This window comes from Strongylocentrotus purpuratus, unplaced genomic scaffold, assembly GCF_000002235.5.
Source record: "Strongylocentrotus purpuratus isolate Spur 01 unplaced genomic scaffold, Spur_5.0 spur5_scaffold_18, whole genome shotgun sequence".
Classification (NCBI taxonomy): Eukaryota; Metazoa; Echinodermata; class Echinoidea; order Camarodonta; family Strongylocentrotidae; genus Strongylocentrotus; species Strongylocentrotus purpuratus.
In genome coordinates this window covers 18458793-18475957 of record NW_022145603.1, presented here as the reverse complement: position 1 = coordinate 18475957, position 17165 = coordinate 18458793, and the positions used below count along the sequence as shown (strand labels likewise).

Genomic DNA, 17165 nt, shown 5'->3' with positions numbered 1-17165 from the left:
TCAATCATTCAATCAACCAGTCAGTATACCAGCATTAACCAAAACATGAACCAGCAATCAATTCCTTAACAAATTCGTTCAATGAATAAACCAATCAATAATTGATAGTCTGAGCAATCAGTCAGTCAATCAACAAATCAATCAATGACCAATATCCCAAGCAATATTGATCCACCAATCAATCAATCAATCAGGAGCAATAATATTAACAGACTAACCAGTCAGTCAATAAGTCAATCATTCAATCAAGGAGAATATGAATAATACAAAAATCAATAAATCAACAAATAGATTTCAATCAATAACACAATCGGTCGGTCAATCAATCACTCAATCTATCAATCAATCAACAAAATACTCAACCAAGCTCTCAGTTTACCAATCAATCAATCCAAGAGCAGTTAATAATGCAATTGGTTAATTAACTAACCAATCAGATCAATCATTCAACCAATTGATTTCAACTAATATTCAATCGATCAATGAATCATGTAATGGATCAGTCAAGTTATCATTAACCAATCAATCAGTCAAACATTCAATATTTCATTCAAGAAATCAATCAATCTTCTACAGGAAGAGCTTAAAGGTAAAGACCAAGCAGTTTTGGAAATGCCCCTCTTTCAAAAAAATGAAATGGAAGCTCTTATACCAATCATGACTGTGAAAGAATATGTTTTGAATAATATGTGATACAAATTTTCCTAGAAACTGCCAAATAATTGATATATTTGGTAAATTATTATATCTATTTGGACCTGATAGATATAACGCATGTGCGTGCACGTGACGTCCAATATACATCTTTCTGTGTACAGTGCTTGTAACTTTACCAAGACTGGGCCAAATTTCGTATCATTTTGATGATTCCAGAACATTGCAGTACACACAATACTTAATGCTAGATGATCAACCTTTTCTGATCGATTACACAACGTTTCTTTCACAATTCCATCGCATGACCATAACTGGTCTTTATCTTTAATAAATGAAGTACTCATTTACAGCAATATTTAAAATTTCTATAAAAGCCTTTATTGAAAATGATGCATACTTAACCATGCCGATTTTCCTACCCATCATAATTCTGGTCTTTCTTTGAAGAAAATCTGTATTTTCTCTTGAAATAGAAACCATACATACAAAGGAAAGTGAATTACAGACTCAGCTTTTATAAGGCAGTTGCACTACTTATTTTTCCTAATACCAGAATTGGTATAGGGCTTTCATGAATACAAAATAACTCCTTCAAGAAAAATAGTACGCTCTTCAGCATGGCTTTGTGCTTGTATAATAGTGCTATTACAGTGCTAATTATTGTGTGTCTTTGCTGAATGAATACATAATACTTTCTAACCACAATATTCTGGAAGACTAATGTCTGTTTTCAGTATTTATAATGCTTACTTGCACCAAAAATCAGTAATAAACTGAAAATGCTTGGAAGAAAACCCTCACATAAAACAAAATAGTAGCAACAGTTCAGCAAAACTATCTGAAATTGATAATACATTTCATTATTTTCAATATCTCTAGTATATTACTCACTTTACAATCATTCTTTTCATGTTATTTTTCTAAAGTCCTAAAAACAAGTTCTTCAGTTTCACTAAATCACCACCAAGATGGGTGAATCTTGAAGTTTAAAAACTATTCTTGACATTTAAAATGAACACCAAATAAAATTGCCCACCCAATAAATATGAGAAAAAGCAAGTAAAAAAAGGCTTACAAATGCACCACGCTGGCAAGTTAGTTTATACATAATATTAGCTTAAGGATAAATAATAATAATAACAAATAGCACAGCCTCTGATCTATTATGTAAATGGTTATGTGTTAAGAAGTAAACAAGTTATTTACGTTTTTAATGTTTTACGGTTAAAAAAGAAGAAGAAAGGAGTTTCCTTGATGTGAATATACTTTTTAAATATGTAAGTTTGCAATATACCATGTGTATGTTTCGGAATTTATAAGCAAAGTAAATACCATGTATATGTATTAAATAACTTAGGAAAATACAAGTGCAAGACAAAAAGCTAATAGTGTGCCAGTAAAGAAGTAAATTATTACACAGAGTAGAGGCAGGCTGTGTCAGGTAAAAAGTACTAGGCAAAAAAAGAAAGAAAAAGTTTTGCTTCAGGCCTAAAGTCTTCTAAAAAAGAGGGGAAAAATCATTCTTCTCAGCTTTAAATCATCAAAAAATACAATAAGATAACATTTTTACAAAAAAAGAGAGCCATCACAAAATTCATGATTTGCGCTGGATGTTTAGACCTCAACTCTCGGCCCTCTACCATAAAAATTGACAATCAATAGCATAAGCTTTGTATCTTCATTATTACAGTAGTTGAGTGTATCTTACAGAGAATGTTATCTTGCAACATAAAATGATAGAAAGTTACTGTTGATTTTTAGAGACATAATGGACTGAAGGTAGATATTATGAATTTGGTGAAAAGAAATGATGTATGTTACAGGGCTCCAACATCCAAAATTATCAGCTTCATATACCGGTATATTACTTCGGTAAAGAAATAAATTTTAAGACACTCTGAACAAAGGTTGAAGGCACTTGTGAGTCAACAGCTTGCATAAATATTTAAATGTTAAACTCTGAGAAAGTTCAGAACAGACCTAAAAATCTGATAATTGTTTTGTTCTTCTTACACACCTAAAAATCCGATATTTGTTTGTTTTCTTCTTACATACTTTAATTGCTACCCAATTGAAGGAGCAAGACAGTTTATCTGGGATGAATTTAACATCTTCTTCTAAAGATGTACAGATATATAATTTCAGTGATAGATCCCTTTTAATCATTAATGCCAATACAACAAAAATGATACAGTACTATCATTATCATCAGTCTCTATAACTATGAAAATACATATAAATATTTGTTCTTTCTCTCTCTAAATCGGTACTGCAGATTTAATACAAATATCATCAAATATATGTACATTATTAGTACCTAGCTTTAATTTCCTGATGAATATAAAAAGAAGAAATATATACAAGCTGTTTCAATGGAGAAGACATATTTTGGAAAGACAGTTGTGCTTTGGAATACAATGAGTTGAATATAGAAATTCTGAAATATTTAACAAATTCTCACCTATTTTGTTTGGTTCATGATGTGGTTAACAGTGGTAACAAATATTACTGCCAAAATTTGGACTTACTGATATCTATGATGTAACAATAGACCTCCAATATCCTCACCAGTTAGTACTAGACAATATAACTGAATTAAATTACATGAACATGGAATAACCAATGTTATGGAAGTCCTTGATTATATATGCCTTGGATATAGACCAAACGATATAACCATCAGTCTACAAAAGGAAGACTTTTACACAAAATGTCTACATGAAAATCGTAGACTCAGAATTTCTCTTTTCCCTTTAGAGGACCTATAATAATAATAATATTCCAACCATAATATATTTTGTGTAATGCTCCAAGATAGAAGGCACTTAGGAGAAAAACAGGAATTAATGAAATGATTTTTACACGACAAACAGGAGAGTTGTCCATCACTATGTCACAACCTTCTGACCTTATTGCCAATTTGAGATTTGCATAGCTTTAGTGATTTCATATTTCAAACATTCATAACTCCCTTATTAATGGTCCAATTGATTTTAAACTTTCACCATTCTATTTCTTTTATTCTTTCTACTTTCATATAAATGAGCTTATTAAAAGGGTTGGATTGTCTTTAAAGCCCCTGCGCACTAGTTTGGCCAGGAGGGATTTGACCACCCTGATGGTCACTTACAGCTGGTTATCTCATCAAATCAGCTCTCAATTAACATAAGAAAAAGGGTATCATGGTGGATCAACGGGTACCGCTAAGGTATTGTTTGCTATATAGAGGGCGCAAGTAGATATAAGTAGTGCAGTGGGGCTTGAAGCAGAATTTAACTTGGGCGGCTCTCAAGAATATGGGCCATAGCAGCTCTAAGAGGCGGGTTAGTCGTGGTCTTTGACGGAAGAGTAGACGCCACATCCACAGCAGTATTTGCTTCCCCTGTGGAGCTTGAAGAACAGGATCAAAATGAACCAGACCAGTAGAATCTGGAGAGAAAGAGAGAAAAAAGAAGACACAATATGATAAATGGCTACTATAAATCAATGATTATCAAAGTCATTCTTATCATGATAACTATCATTATCATTATTGTTTTGTTTTGTTTTACCACTATAATTTTTATTTTAATAGGTCCATGCATCTACCTCAAGTCACCAGCAACACCCCTTGCTTACTGAAACAGGTGATAGACTTTATTTACTCTACACATTTCTTTAAGCCCCACTGCACTAATTGTAGCTACATGTACTTGCATGCGCCCTCTATATAGCATACAATGCCTAATCGGTGCCTGTTGGTCCCCCATGATCCTCTTTTTCTTGTGTTAATTGAGAGCTGATTTGATGAGATAACCACCTGTCAGTGACCTTGCGGGGGGTCTAATCCCTCCTAGCCACACTAGTGCAGATGGTCTTGAATGTATGTGGTTTTAAGAAATAAATTGACTTGCAATGAATCATTTTCATTATTGTTATCATCATCATCACTATTCTATACTATTATCACTTTCACCAATATCATAATTTCAATATTCTTATCACCACTGCTATCACCATCATGTTGATGATGATCATCATCATCATAATTCACAAACCCCTACTGAATTTGGCAGAGTAAGGCAAATAGCTCTTTACATCCATGATTTAACCGTTTACAAAGCACTTTGAGATATCGTACATATATCCAAAATATTGCTATAACGATTATCCCATATAGACTTGTGGGGGATTCAATCTGTCTATAGCACAATATGACTTAAAGCCACATAGTAGTCAGTGTCGAAGCATATTACATCATAACTTGCTGACACTAGATTTGGTTGAATTACCAACCAATGTGCCCGGTGGGGTCACTCCCCTGCAAAGAGTGACACGTATGACCGTTACCACCAATGCATATAACCCCCTTTTGCGGTCAATTTCAAGGACATTTTGTGAAGTTTAACCCCCTTTTTTACGTCAAAACAAGGACAAAATCCTACTTTGGAATACCCCTATTTATAAGATTGTAAGGACACTTTCGCAAATTTACCCCTATTTTACCATATTTCAAGGACAAGACTCGGCTCCGAGAATTTTTCTTCCCGGTTTTCTCTTTTCCCCTCCCGGTTTTCTCTTTTCCCTTTTCCTGACCCCTATTTATCAATTTCGGGGTCACCTGTGCACCCCTATTTTCTTTATTTCGAGGAATATTTTGTCCGCGGACATTGCTTGAAATTGACCCCTTTTTCCGCGATTTTGGTAACGGTCATGCGGTCCGGAAGTCACATTGAGTGACCCCACCGGGCCAATGTGTATGTGTGTGCAAAAGTCTCTGAAGCAGCGAACCTGTGGTCCCACCACAAAATACTTCAACTTGCCTATATCTCGAGGGTGGAGAAAATTTGATAAACAGTCAAACGCTATCGATCAATGTTTATTCAACCTGTCTACAACGGCCACTATTTCTGTTTCCGTTGGGCGGTCGATGTAGACAGGTTCGACTGTATATGATGAGAATTCAATAAAGTGGTAGGATAGGGCACAGCGTAATACACAAGATCTGTCTGTCGTAAAAGTGAAGTCCACTCTTGGTGACAGACAACACCTGTTATTGGGTAAACGCTAGAATGGTGTCAATTCTTCATGTAAACCCACTACTATGTGTCTTACAAGAAAATATTTACCTGTATGATGACGAAGATGATGCAGACGACACCGATCAAGGTCAACCAATCCTGTAACTCCATCAAGATGTAATCCTCACAACCCTGCAAGAAAAATTAATCCATTTTTAATCCATAATTAATCCATAATTCAAGAATTATTCCTTGAAATGCACTGTGCGCTGATCATGGCTGCCGGAGCTAAAGCTATAGTAATTATTTCCAAAGCTCTTTGGAAGTGCATAGAGATGTTATATAATGTGATATGCGCTATTAAAGAACTGAATATCATTATTATAATCCATCAGATTGATATCATCAATTCTGAATCACTAATTTTTATCAATTTCCATTGATTTTCAATAAAATTTCACATACAGTTAAAAAACAACCGAGTTATTCATACCACTTGTAAATGTGATGCTTTATGTGTTTTTTTGTAACTTGAGAACAAAAGGTGGGCTGGTTGAATTAGTGCTTTTACATTCTCAAAAGACATATAGGCCTACCTGGACAAATCAATTTTTCACACACTTAAAAAATTAAAGAACTTGGTAAGGGTATGAATAAATTAGCTGTTAACTGTAGTTGGTAAAGATGTATATACAAGGGTCTGATTCCTCCGATGTTTACTGCCTCCTCAAAAAGCAACTTGTTATCCAGGCTGGATTGTACAAGAAGAAAAGAAGGAATTGTCCAGTAATTGGACTAATTTTATTTATGTATTCATCTACATAATTTATACAAGATCTATCTATCTATCTATCTATCTATCTTTCTATCTATCTAATCCATCCATCTAATCCATCTATCTATCTAATCCATCCATCTAATCCATCCATCTATCTAATCCATTCATCTAATCCATCCATCTATCTAATCCATCCATCTTATCTATCAATCCATCTAATCCATCCATCTAATCAATCCATCTAATCCATCCATCTAATCCATCCATCTAATCCATCCATCTAATCCATCCATCTAATCCATCCACCAACCTACATGTACCCACCCATCCATTCATCCACCTGCATGTTAACAGTGTATTTTCTATTTATTAGTTATTAATATTTAGCCACGTTTGGGGAAGGCCCCACTTTTAACAGAAGTTGATTTTCAGAGTGATTCAAAATTGTGCACGATGGACAGAGTACATCAATGAGACTGGTAACCTACCTCCATGTAGTGGCTAGTGCATGCGCCCTCAGGGCCGTTACAGCATGAGTTGGGAACGATACCAGGCGGAAATCCTCCAGTTACCTCCCAATCTGTAGGTGAATTCACTCCGCAGCACTCAACCTTTTGGACGTAAGATAGATAGATAGGTAGTTTATTGGTTTCCACAATATCTGATTTTACAAAGAGTGTAACAACATATTGAGAATGATTATAATATACATGTACATACAATACCGGTACACACTATTCAGAATATTGTCCTTACGTTGAACTTGAGAGATATAGTGGCGGAGCCTATGAAAAAGCAGAGCTTGTTGTGGATAGGCTCCTTAACTACAAATTGCATAATTAACTAAAGTTAGGTTTATAAAATACAAATACTTGCTAAAACAGAGAAAGGGGGATTACAGGGATACATGAACCGATACTCACAATTAACTACAAAAGACAAGGGAAAGGGAAGGGAATATGTCTGCAGCTTATTGAAACAATAGTACAATGTAGTTTGTTCTCAATATGAGTATTATATGTACATAGTTGGCTTGGCCATACCATTATTTACTCATTGTAATCAACAAAAGTATACACCTTGGAGACAAAAATAGTCAGGAATCAGGAATGACAATATGTATTCAAATAATAACAAAAGGGAAACAAAATGGAGGTGTCTGGTGCCAGCGAATTCTGACCTACTGCAGATGGAAACTGACTCCCATCTCCCTTTAAAGCAGGACCGCACAGCTTGTAACTACTTGCACCCTCTATAATATATCAAACAAAGCCTAAGTGGTGACTGTTGGTCCCCCGTGGTCCCTTTTTTCTTATGTTAATTGAGAGCTGATTTGATGAGGTAACCACCTGTCAGTGACCATCTGTCAGTGACCATGCAAGGAGGTCTAATCCCTCCTGGCCAAACTAGTGCAGACGGGCTTTAATCTACACTTGCCACTCTCCACCCAGGTGCACATGGGAACCTGGAATGTCGCCTAACCACACATGTACAGCACAGCACAAACTCACCTCTTGTTGCAGAGTGTCCCACGCCGTCTTCATCTCGGCGTGGTTCTCATCCTGGTAGTAATAGAGCCCTCGTTTCATGCTCGCCGACACGTAGCTTGACATGTCGCCTCTCATGTGAAGGCCTGCGAAGGCAATGATGATAGCCGACACCTCCAGGCAGATCACGATGACAACCATGAAGTAAAACTGAAAGAAAAGAAAATGAGAGGGGAAATATAGAACGTAAAATCAGCAACATGGCCCTATGATTGTTCAATCATTATTTTTGCGGAGAAATGGGCATTAAAAGCAAAAAAATCTCCATTAATCAATGCAGCATGATTGTAAAAAAGAATTGTTTTTTTCCCCCCTAAAACTTCTGTGAAGTCAAATATGTTCAAACTCTGTAATTTATAAAATAAGGGAACATCGTGTTTGTTTGAATATCCTCGCTCATATCGTCAGTTGCCAGTAACACTGCCGCTGCAAGTATGATTTCTTATTTTCGAAGGCATACCGTGCTAAAAATTCCTAATTCTTATTTTCAAATGTTGGCAGGTATGTTCAAGCTACAAAAAAAAAAAATCCATTTTGAATTTGATTAAACCAATTTTTTGCCAAAATATCCAAAAATTACCCTGTTAAAATCATAATTGGTACATGTATATTCCACCAAGGTGCTTCCTTGAATGATACAAATTCTGGAATTATTACCATTTACATTTTTTCTTTTTTTCTAAATAACGGAGGGACACAGGCATCAGGCATCTTTGGAGGGGGGAGGGATCTTTACTTGGTGAAAGCAATGCAAAATAACTAGTAAATTGTTTAGCAGAAGGGGTGGGAAGGGTCCCTATCATCTCATATCATTCTTCTCCCATTCTTTTCTTTCTATTATTTTTCTTTTATAATAAATTTTGTTCTTCTTTTTTTCATTTATCATTTATTTATTCTTGTTTTCATTTGTCATTTTTTGAGGGGGGAGGGGGTCATATATGCCTTAAGTCCCCAGTACATGTAGCTTCACCACTAGTCTTACCGTGAGAAGACAGCAGACGCCCTCCCTGACTGCTGCAACACACCCGACGATGGCGACGATGACGATGAAAATCCCGATGATGATGAGGATGTACGCAGCATACATGTATGAGATGTTGGGAAGGAGGGAGGCGTACGCCCCAGAGGTAACTCCTACCAGTACATGAATACCGGTGATGAACAAGCCGATGCCCGAGAGCTGGGAAAAGAAAAACAAGAAATTGCAATTGATATATGAAAGGCGGTTTTAAAAATACTGATTTGCTATCACGATAAAAGCACACATGTCGGAAATATCAGGGAAAAGGGAGAACATATATCTAATTTGTTTTTTAAAGTCTTCTAGTATCTAGGGCAAATGGAAAGGGAGCTGGCAAGATACATCACATAATTGCCAGTTTGTGTCTGATTGATTGCACGCAAACAAAATCATAACTCTTTTTTCTTAATCGGTTTTGCTCAAACTTTCACTGACATGTTTCTGTTATTTTTCTGCTGTTATTAAAACCAACTCTATATCAGGCTGGGCACTCGACACTCGACTAACCCTTTTAAATAAGGTGTTTGTTTAATGCAGGGAAGAGACAGCATACAATTCCAGTCTACCCTAATTAAAGAGAGATTGTTGATTCTGCGTTATCATTATTACCAGGCTACCATCATTCTTTGTTGGTAGTCATGTGTATGTACACTGTGTTAGGAGATACAAATGTGACAAATCAAGGTGTTTGGGGCATGGACAGGCCTCACATTTTATTGATTCAGGAAAAAAATCTACTGAGTTACATGTTTGATAACTGCATGTACATACAAACATGCACTGTATCTAAAATAAAAAATGTACATCATTTGCAGACCACTGCATCAGGTTATAATTTTTTTGAAAAGCTACCTGAAACTGTGGTTACAGAAATAACACCATTTCTGATTTTAAAAAAAGAGAAAAATCCAACCTTGACTGCTACAACCCATGACAGCCATTGAAACAAAATCAACCACATCTCTTCTTCTTCTTTTCATTCAAGGCTCTTTGTTGACACTGTCACTATTGATTCAGACATTGTCAAACTTTAGCACCATTCTCACACCCCCTATCCTTTGTCTAATTTTTCAATTTATTATGAGAATAGTATTTTTTCTCCATAATTGTGGTTTCTGTTCAGATGTTCTCTTGTGAATGAGTTTCTGCCAGTCCAAAAGTTGTTTTGGGAGGAACTCAATGAAAAGCGTTATAAGGAAAATGGTAGGATGGACAAGAGAGTTACCATAAATGTTCATTGATTTCACTTATTTCCATGTCATCTTGTTCACTAAATGAAAGTTTGTTGAGTTGTGAAATGTCATTCAATAAAAATTAAACATATAAGCATGACTATAATAGTATCACTATTAAAGGTAATACAAAGTAAGGGGTCATGAATTTGGTTCAAATGAACATATTGGAAGCATATGCGATTTTTCACTATTCTATGATCATTGTCGCGGTTGAAATCGAGTCTAAAGTGATGACATTTTAAATAATAAACTCTTTATGTTGCATAGCTCCCTCTCAAGACTGATATTACTTTAGCTTTAAAACAATGTTTCTTGACTACAATTGACCGATTTGCTATTCCTGTTTGGAAATTATATATAAGAACTGCATATTCTGTGATTTTCATGGTCGCAGCTACCATGGAATGGCCTTAGGCGCTATTTGAAATGTTTGAAATTTTCCGGGAGCACTGGTAAATTTGGATTATTCAATTTCTTGAAAGCAGAAGTGTTTTAGAGGCTAAATTTTCTAGTGGTTATAATTCATCCACAGGGAAATCCAAATAATTCAAAATTTTAAGGAATTAATATCTATCCAATTTTCAAAATCTACCGAATCTTTGCATTACCTATCTGCACTAGTTTGGCCAGGTGGTTATCTCATCAACTCAGCTCTCAATTAAAATAACAAAAAGAGGATCATAGGGGACCAACGGGCACCGCTTAGACATTGTTTTCTATATAAAGGGAGCAAGTAGCTACAAGTAGTGCAATGGGGCTTTAAAGCATTCAAAACTGAGAAATATCAGCCCAAAGAAGGGGAAAAAATTTCTGACCGACTTACCCATGTTTTGGCACAAAAGGGCAATACAACATTTTTTGTTTAGGCCTTATAAAGTACCGGTACCCTCATATTTATACCATGACAAGACGCCCAGTTTGAGCTTCAAGTTTATGTCTTTATAATCCTTCCCCATAGAAAGCCCCAAGTGCATTCAATCCACTTCCCAGGAAAGACCACCTCTGTTATGTGTTAAGCCCCATACATAAAACTACTAAGTTGTCCATTATTCTGACGGCCCTCATTTATGTCTTTGTCCTTTGGCACAATGCAACCTACCCTCATATTATTTGTTTCCTTCTTTATAAATACCACATATTCTGGCTTTCTGGAAGAAGAGTTGAGTTTTGATCACCATTAGATCTTCATCTTTTGTTTTACATATGTGGAAGTTCATAATGACTTGATATTAAATATTCTCATATGACTCTGGATTTACAAGTTGCTGCTTCATTTTATGTACCTCTCCTACTGCCAATATCCCATAAACCGATCCCAACACAACAATATGAGTTCATGTTGTGAATAACAAAGAATATTATGACTTATCTGTATAAATATACCAAAGAAAGATAACAAATTACATAGAAAAATGGTAACCAGTGTGTCTCTCTTTGTCCTCGTCATTATTGTACATGTACCTGTATTTTAATATTTTGTAAACAAATAGTGCATGAATTCTGGGTAACAGAGTACATGTATGAGTCAGATTGAACTGTAAACATATCAATTTAATGGAATGTTATCATTGGACAAATACTTAGTGTGTCATGGTTTATCACTGTTTCTAAGTGGCAAGATAAATCTACTATACTTCATTGTGACAAAGCATGTATTATGTAACTGAATCCTCTTGTCAGTATTTCCACTAAAAAGTGCAGGAATAAGTGATATTGGCTATTTTCATGGATGTTTCCCCCTTCATTTTATTCATCAATACACTTTGATAGTGATACCATGGAATGCATAACATCAACCCATTATCTTAAAGATAAACTTTAGTACTGGTAATTGCATTGTGAAAGAAAAGGTGTGGAAAAGATCAGAAACAGTTGATCATGTAGCATGTAAGTATTGGTGTGCACTGCAAGGTTCTACAGTCATCAAAATCATAATAAATTTGACCGAGTCTTGGTAAAGTAACAAGATCTGTACACAGAAATCTATATATGGGACAACACACATGGTGTCGGGGCTGGTACTACCTGGATTTCCTTGTCTTTCTATGCTCATTACTCAGCCAGTATACATTTTCTTCCAAAATTGTTTGGCACATGTCATTTATTTGTAATCTTGAACATTCAGTGTAAGTTTCGTTTGATTCTGTGAGAATTAATTTTCTTTTTTTTTTATCAGAACTCAAGTTTATCTTTAATTGCCAACCATGAAGTTTCAACCACAATACCACAACAGTCATGGCAGCATAGAAGACTCTCTACCAACACACCTGTACAAAAAGCAATTACTTTTAAAACTACATTCTCTTTATAAGGGTTGGTACGTACGCACAATGGGCACAGCCTACGCTTTTTGACTCGAGCAGTTTTTATTGTCAGTGGCTGTGGTTTGCGAAGGTGAAGTGGCCGACTTGTTTTCTTTGTGGTGCATGGGGTTTGGTATTTTCTGAAATGAATGGACCAGTGGAGCAGAGCCCAAGGTTTCTACTTCTATAGAAAGCAAAAAAATCTGCTCTCTGCATAGCTCTCTATATACATTTGCTTGGGTTTACTACTTTCTAAATCGCGTAGGCTGTGTGCGATCTTAATCTATATTGTGATGTTACATGGTCTTTTGCATGGGCGATTTGATTAAAGAGTTGCAATTTGAAATGAGTGATTAACTTAAGATTGTAATCGTAAATATTGGCATAAAATATTTTGATATCTGACAGGTACATGTATAAAGTAATTACAGTGTTGAAGCATAGTAATCAGTAATTTCTTCCATCACTACAGTGTAATTAAGAGTACCAGAAATGATATAATAAAGAACACAGGACAGTAGGCCTACATGTATGATATAAATTCCAGTTCCCAAACATGGAACATGGAACATGGAACAAAAAATGAATAAATATTATACAAATCCTATATATTGGAATTCATGCCCTTTTCCCCAAAATGATATACCAGTAATATGAAAAAGGCTACAGCTTAAAAAGCTTGGTAAAGGAATGACAATGGCAAAAAAGAAGAAGAGAAAATGACAATACAGAAGAAAGAGAATACACACACGATGACACATCGAGGGGTATTATATGTTAAGTCTATCTGAATAGTGAACAGGACTGTAAAAACACTTTAATATCCTCAAAAATCAGAAGATGAATCAAGCTTCCCCAAACCAAGTACATGTTAGTAAACAAGGGGGGGGGGGGGGGGGGGGTAAAGACAAGAAAAAGAAAGAGAAAAGAAAGAGAAAAGAAAGAGAAAAGAAAATACAAAGAAAAGACAAACCAAACCAAACAAAGCAGGGGAAAAATATTTCATGATAATGCCCATGTAATTCAGAGCATGCACTCTTAATAATTTAGTTTAAAATACAAGTCCCCTTTACCTTAAAGTTCACAGTATCATTTCAGTGTCTGAACATGCAATATCAAATTACAAAAAGTTATATTTTGTGCCATTCAAAGAAGAAGATTTAAAACATCAATTATTTTTTTGCAATTCATTCTATCTATCGGTATTGAAAATGAGCTTGAAATGCCATGCACATCTATCTGAACAATGAAACTGTTGTTTATATCTTTCACAAAATAGTGGTTAAAGAAAGGATATTTTCAAAAATTAAAGTTTAAATCAACAAAATTCTCAAATAAATTACTTACCAGGAACAGGACATCTAGGAAGTAGAGGAAACACTTGACACAAGAGATGGAACAGCAACACATGATGAACGCTTCTTACTTCCAATCTATAATAGGCAACAATTGTAATAATAACATTATTAATGATAATAATGGTTGTGACAATAATAATACTGATGATGATGATGATGATGATATCTAGAGGAAGCACTTTACACTTTACACACAGCCTTGGTACAGCAACACATGATGACTGCTTCTCACTTGCAATCTATAATAGGCAACAATTGTAATAATAATATTATTAATAATAATGATAATAAATAATGGTTGTGACTTATGACACTTATATAATACTAATACTGATGATGATGATGATGATGATGATGATGATGATAGAGGAAGCATTTTACACACAGCCTTGGTACAGCAACACTTGATGAACGCTTCTCACTTGCAATCTATAATAGGCAACAATTGTAATAATAATATTAATAATATTAATGATAATAATGGTTGTGACACTGATGATGATGATGATGATGATAGAGGAAGCACTTTAAAACACAGCCATGTCCCTTCTGGACTAGTAGTGCTGTAGCCGAACCGCCGAACCGAACGGAAGTTCGCCGAACATGGCACTTCCGAACCGAACCGAACCGAACCGAACGCAAAGGCCTGGTTCGGATGTTCGGCAGAAAAATAAAAAAACGTTTTTGCAAGCTAATAAACTTGTCATTTTGTACCTAATTTTCATGTCATGATTGCTCATTTTATATTTACTTTTTTTCCATTTTCCGCCTTTGTGATTTATGCCTATCCAGTGGTGGGCGCGACTTCACTGGCGCCATTTAAATCCCAAATCCTGACCACGCTACGTCGCGATCGCAAGCCATAAACAAGAATACATGTGCGTGATCAAAACAAGTTCAGCTCAAACCCATTCAACAAAAAATTAATATTTTAATTGTAACAATTAATATTGGACAAATTTTACAATATAAATAATGAAATAAATATATATTATAGTATGGTATTTATTTATTTAGGAAAAATAGGGATTTTATATTTTTCCTATTGAAAATAAAAACTTCTAAAAAACAGTTATTGACGAGCCTGGCTGAGTCTCTATTCAAGATGGCAGCTTTCATGACTCTAACATTAGACAACAACCGTCTCGGAAAATCTTTAAAAAATATCATTTATTGACAAATTGAAAACATGATTCTTTTAAAATTGAAAATAAAACACGATTCAAGACGGAAATACGAATGTAAGTAGTATTTTTCTTCACAAATAATTACGTTTAGAGCAGTTTTTCAATGTGAAATTCGTGCTGGTCGGAAGCAGTGTGCAGAAGTGCTCCGTGCTGGTCGGGCCCGGCAGGCCGGCTGGCCCGCCCAGTGCCGACCGCCGTGGCTATAACGCTGCTTGCTATTATATTACCGAACCCCGAACCGAACCAAGTTCGGGTGAAAAATTGCCGAACTATGCCGAACCGAACCGAACACGAACATAGCGTCTGACTTACAGCACTATTCTGGACCCATCAGCAGTAGTGCCAAAACACAGCTGCATACACTTATCCTTTATTTTTATACGCAACCTTCACACAACACTCAAAATCTATCTCAAAATGTTAGATAGAAAGCCATTTATATAACTTCGGCAGACTCACAGTACCGACGATCTCCGACCTGAGCGGAGGAAGGATACAAGAGGGAGGTACAGCAACACTTGATGACCACTTCTCACTTGATTCAACTATGATAGGCAATACAATAGTAATAATATAATATTAATGGTGGTGATGAAGAATTGAAGATAATATGGTAATGACGATTGAAAATGATAATATTAATCATGATGATAATAATAATAATTATTATAACATAAATAATAATAATAATAACAATAACTAAAATATCATTAGTTTTAAATAACTGCAATAATATTTTATAATCTTGGTAGATTTGTATAAAATGATTATGTCATTTGACTTACAAGTTTTTGTTCATGATCATCATTACAATTGAACGAAATGACCAGCTTTGTAACTGTAAAGTTAAACCACTTACATCATCTAACCAGCAACAAAAACACAAACAAATCCAGTGGATTTGTTTCCACTTACAATATTGAAAGTTAGATTTTATGTCCCATTTACTTCACTTCCAGAATAAAATGTTTATTAAACAAATGAATCAAGATAAAATTAAACTACATGTAAATGTGTCAAATGCTACAAAGAGTTGGCCGGCTGTATATTTAATTACATGTATATAATATGTACTTTATGACCAGCTCTGAAATCATTTAAGAGTGAGAAAAATACTTATATTATGTAATAAACGTACCAGTAAATAAAACAAAACAACTTACATGTACAATATCTGAAGTGGGATTTATGAAATATATCAAAAATACCAGTAAATGTGTCTAACGCTAAAAATGATGCCATACATGTATATGCAATTGTATTAAAATATTATACATTTAATTATTTTCCCCCCTATAATCTCTTTTATCTGACTAATATTACTTATGTTTACAAGTAGGCCTATGTTGGTTCAAATTTGATTAAATCATAATTCATTTGTTCATAAACAAAGTACTATTACTTATGTACATTTAGACAATTACTCAGTGACTCTAAAACGAAAAAGATTTCCATTTTATACGGTGGACATAATTGTCTATTTTCCCCAGTTCCCTACATACACTCAATTATACACGAAATAGACGACATATGAATGTAAACAAAAACACACGCTCCGAGCTCCGTGGCGGATTAACTACCATCGACAATCATCTCCCGCTCCCGTAACTCCAGCCGTACTGGTAGCTACCGAATCGAACTCTCTAAACAATCGCGGTTCGTATCACCGTGAGCGCGACAGGTAAATTATAAATAAAGTTAATTATAATCCATTTACAAAATGACATGCTCAGTTAACGCTACAAGGTATTTAATTCATGATCAACATAACCAATAATCATTTCCTGCCTTAAAACAGCAAAATAATGCGAGTAATACTTACATTTACCGAAGGTAAAGCAAGACGATCCGTAATTTCGTGAACGCACCCTTTCCTCTTCCAAAACACTGCATGCACTAGTACTGCATGCGCTGCACTCGATACCCCTTGGCCTCGTACAAACGAGAGTTGGCCTTCGTTTCTATTGTTAGGCCTATTGTGTGTGTGTTGAGGTGCATTGTTATTGTTCTCCGAATCTACGGTCATTCAATCATTCCAAAAGAGAAGACTCAGGTGGTTTAACCATGGAGATATCTCCA

General features: G+C 35.2%; 1 protein-coding gene across 1 annotated transcript; it reads right to left on the bottom strand.

Annotated features, from left to right (window-relative positions):
• Positions 1-1017: 1017 nt before the first annotated feature.
• On the bottom strand, positions 1018-17076 carry LOC581670 (tetraspanin-9). Its single transcript, XM_781657.5, has 7 exons — positions 16909-17076; positions 13889-13974; positions 8965-9162; positions 7947-8132; positions 6924-7046; positions 5766-5849; positions 1018-4086 (listed from the first exon to the last, which is right to left on the bottom strand). Exons 2-7 carry the CDS (start codon positions 13949-13951, stop codon positions 3982-3984), a joined length of 759 nt encoding a protein of 252 aa, XP_786750.2. The 5' UTR covers positions 13952-13974; positions 16909-17076; the 3' UTR covers positions 1018-3981.
• Between the last annotated feature and the right edge of the window lie 89 nt (positions 17077-17165).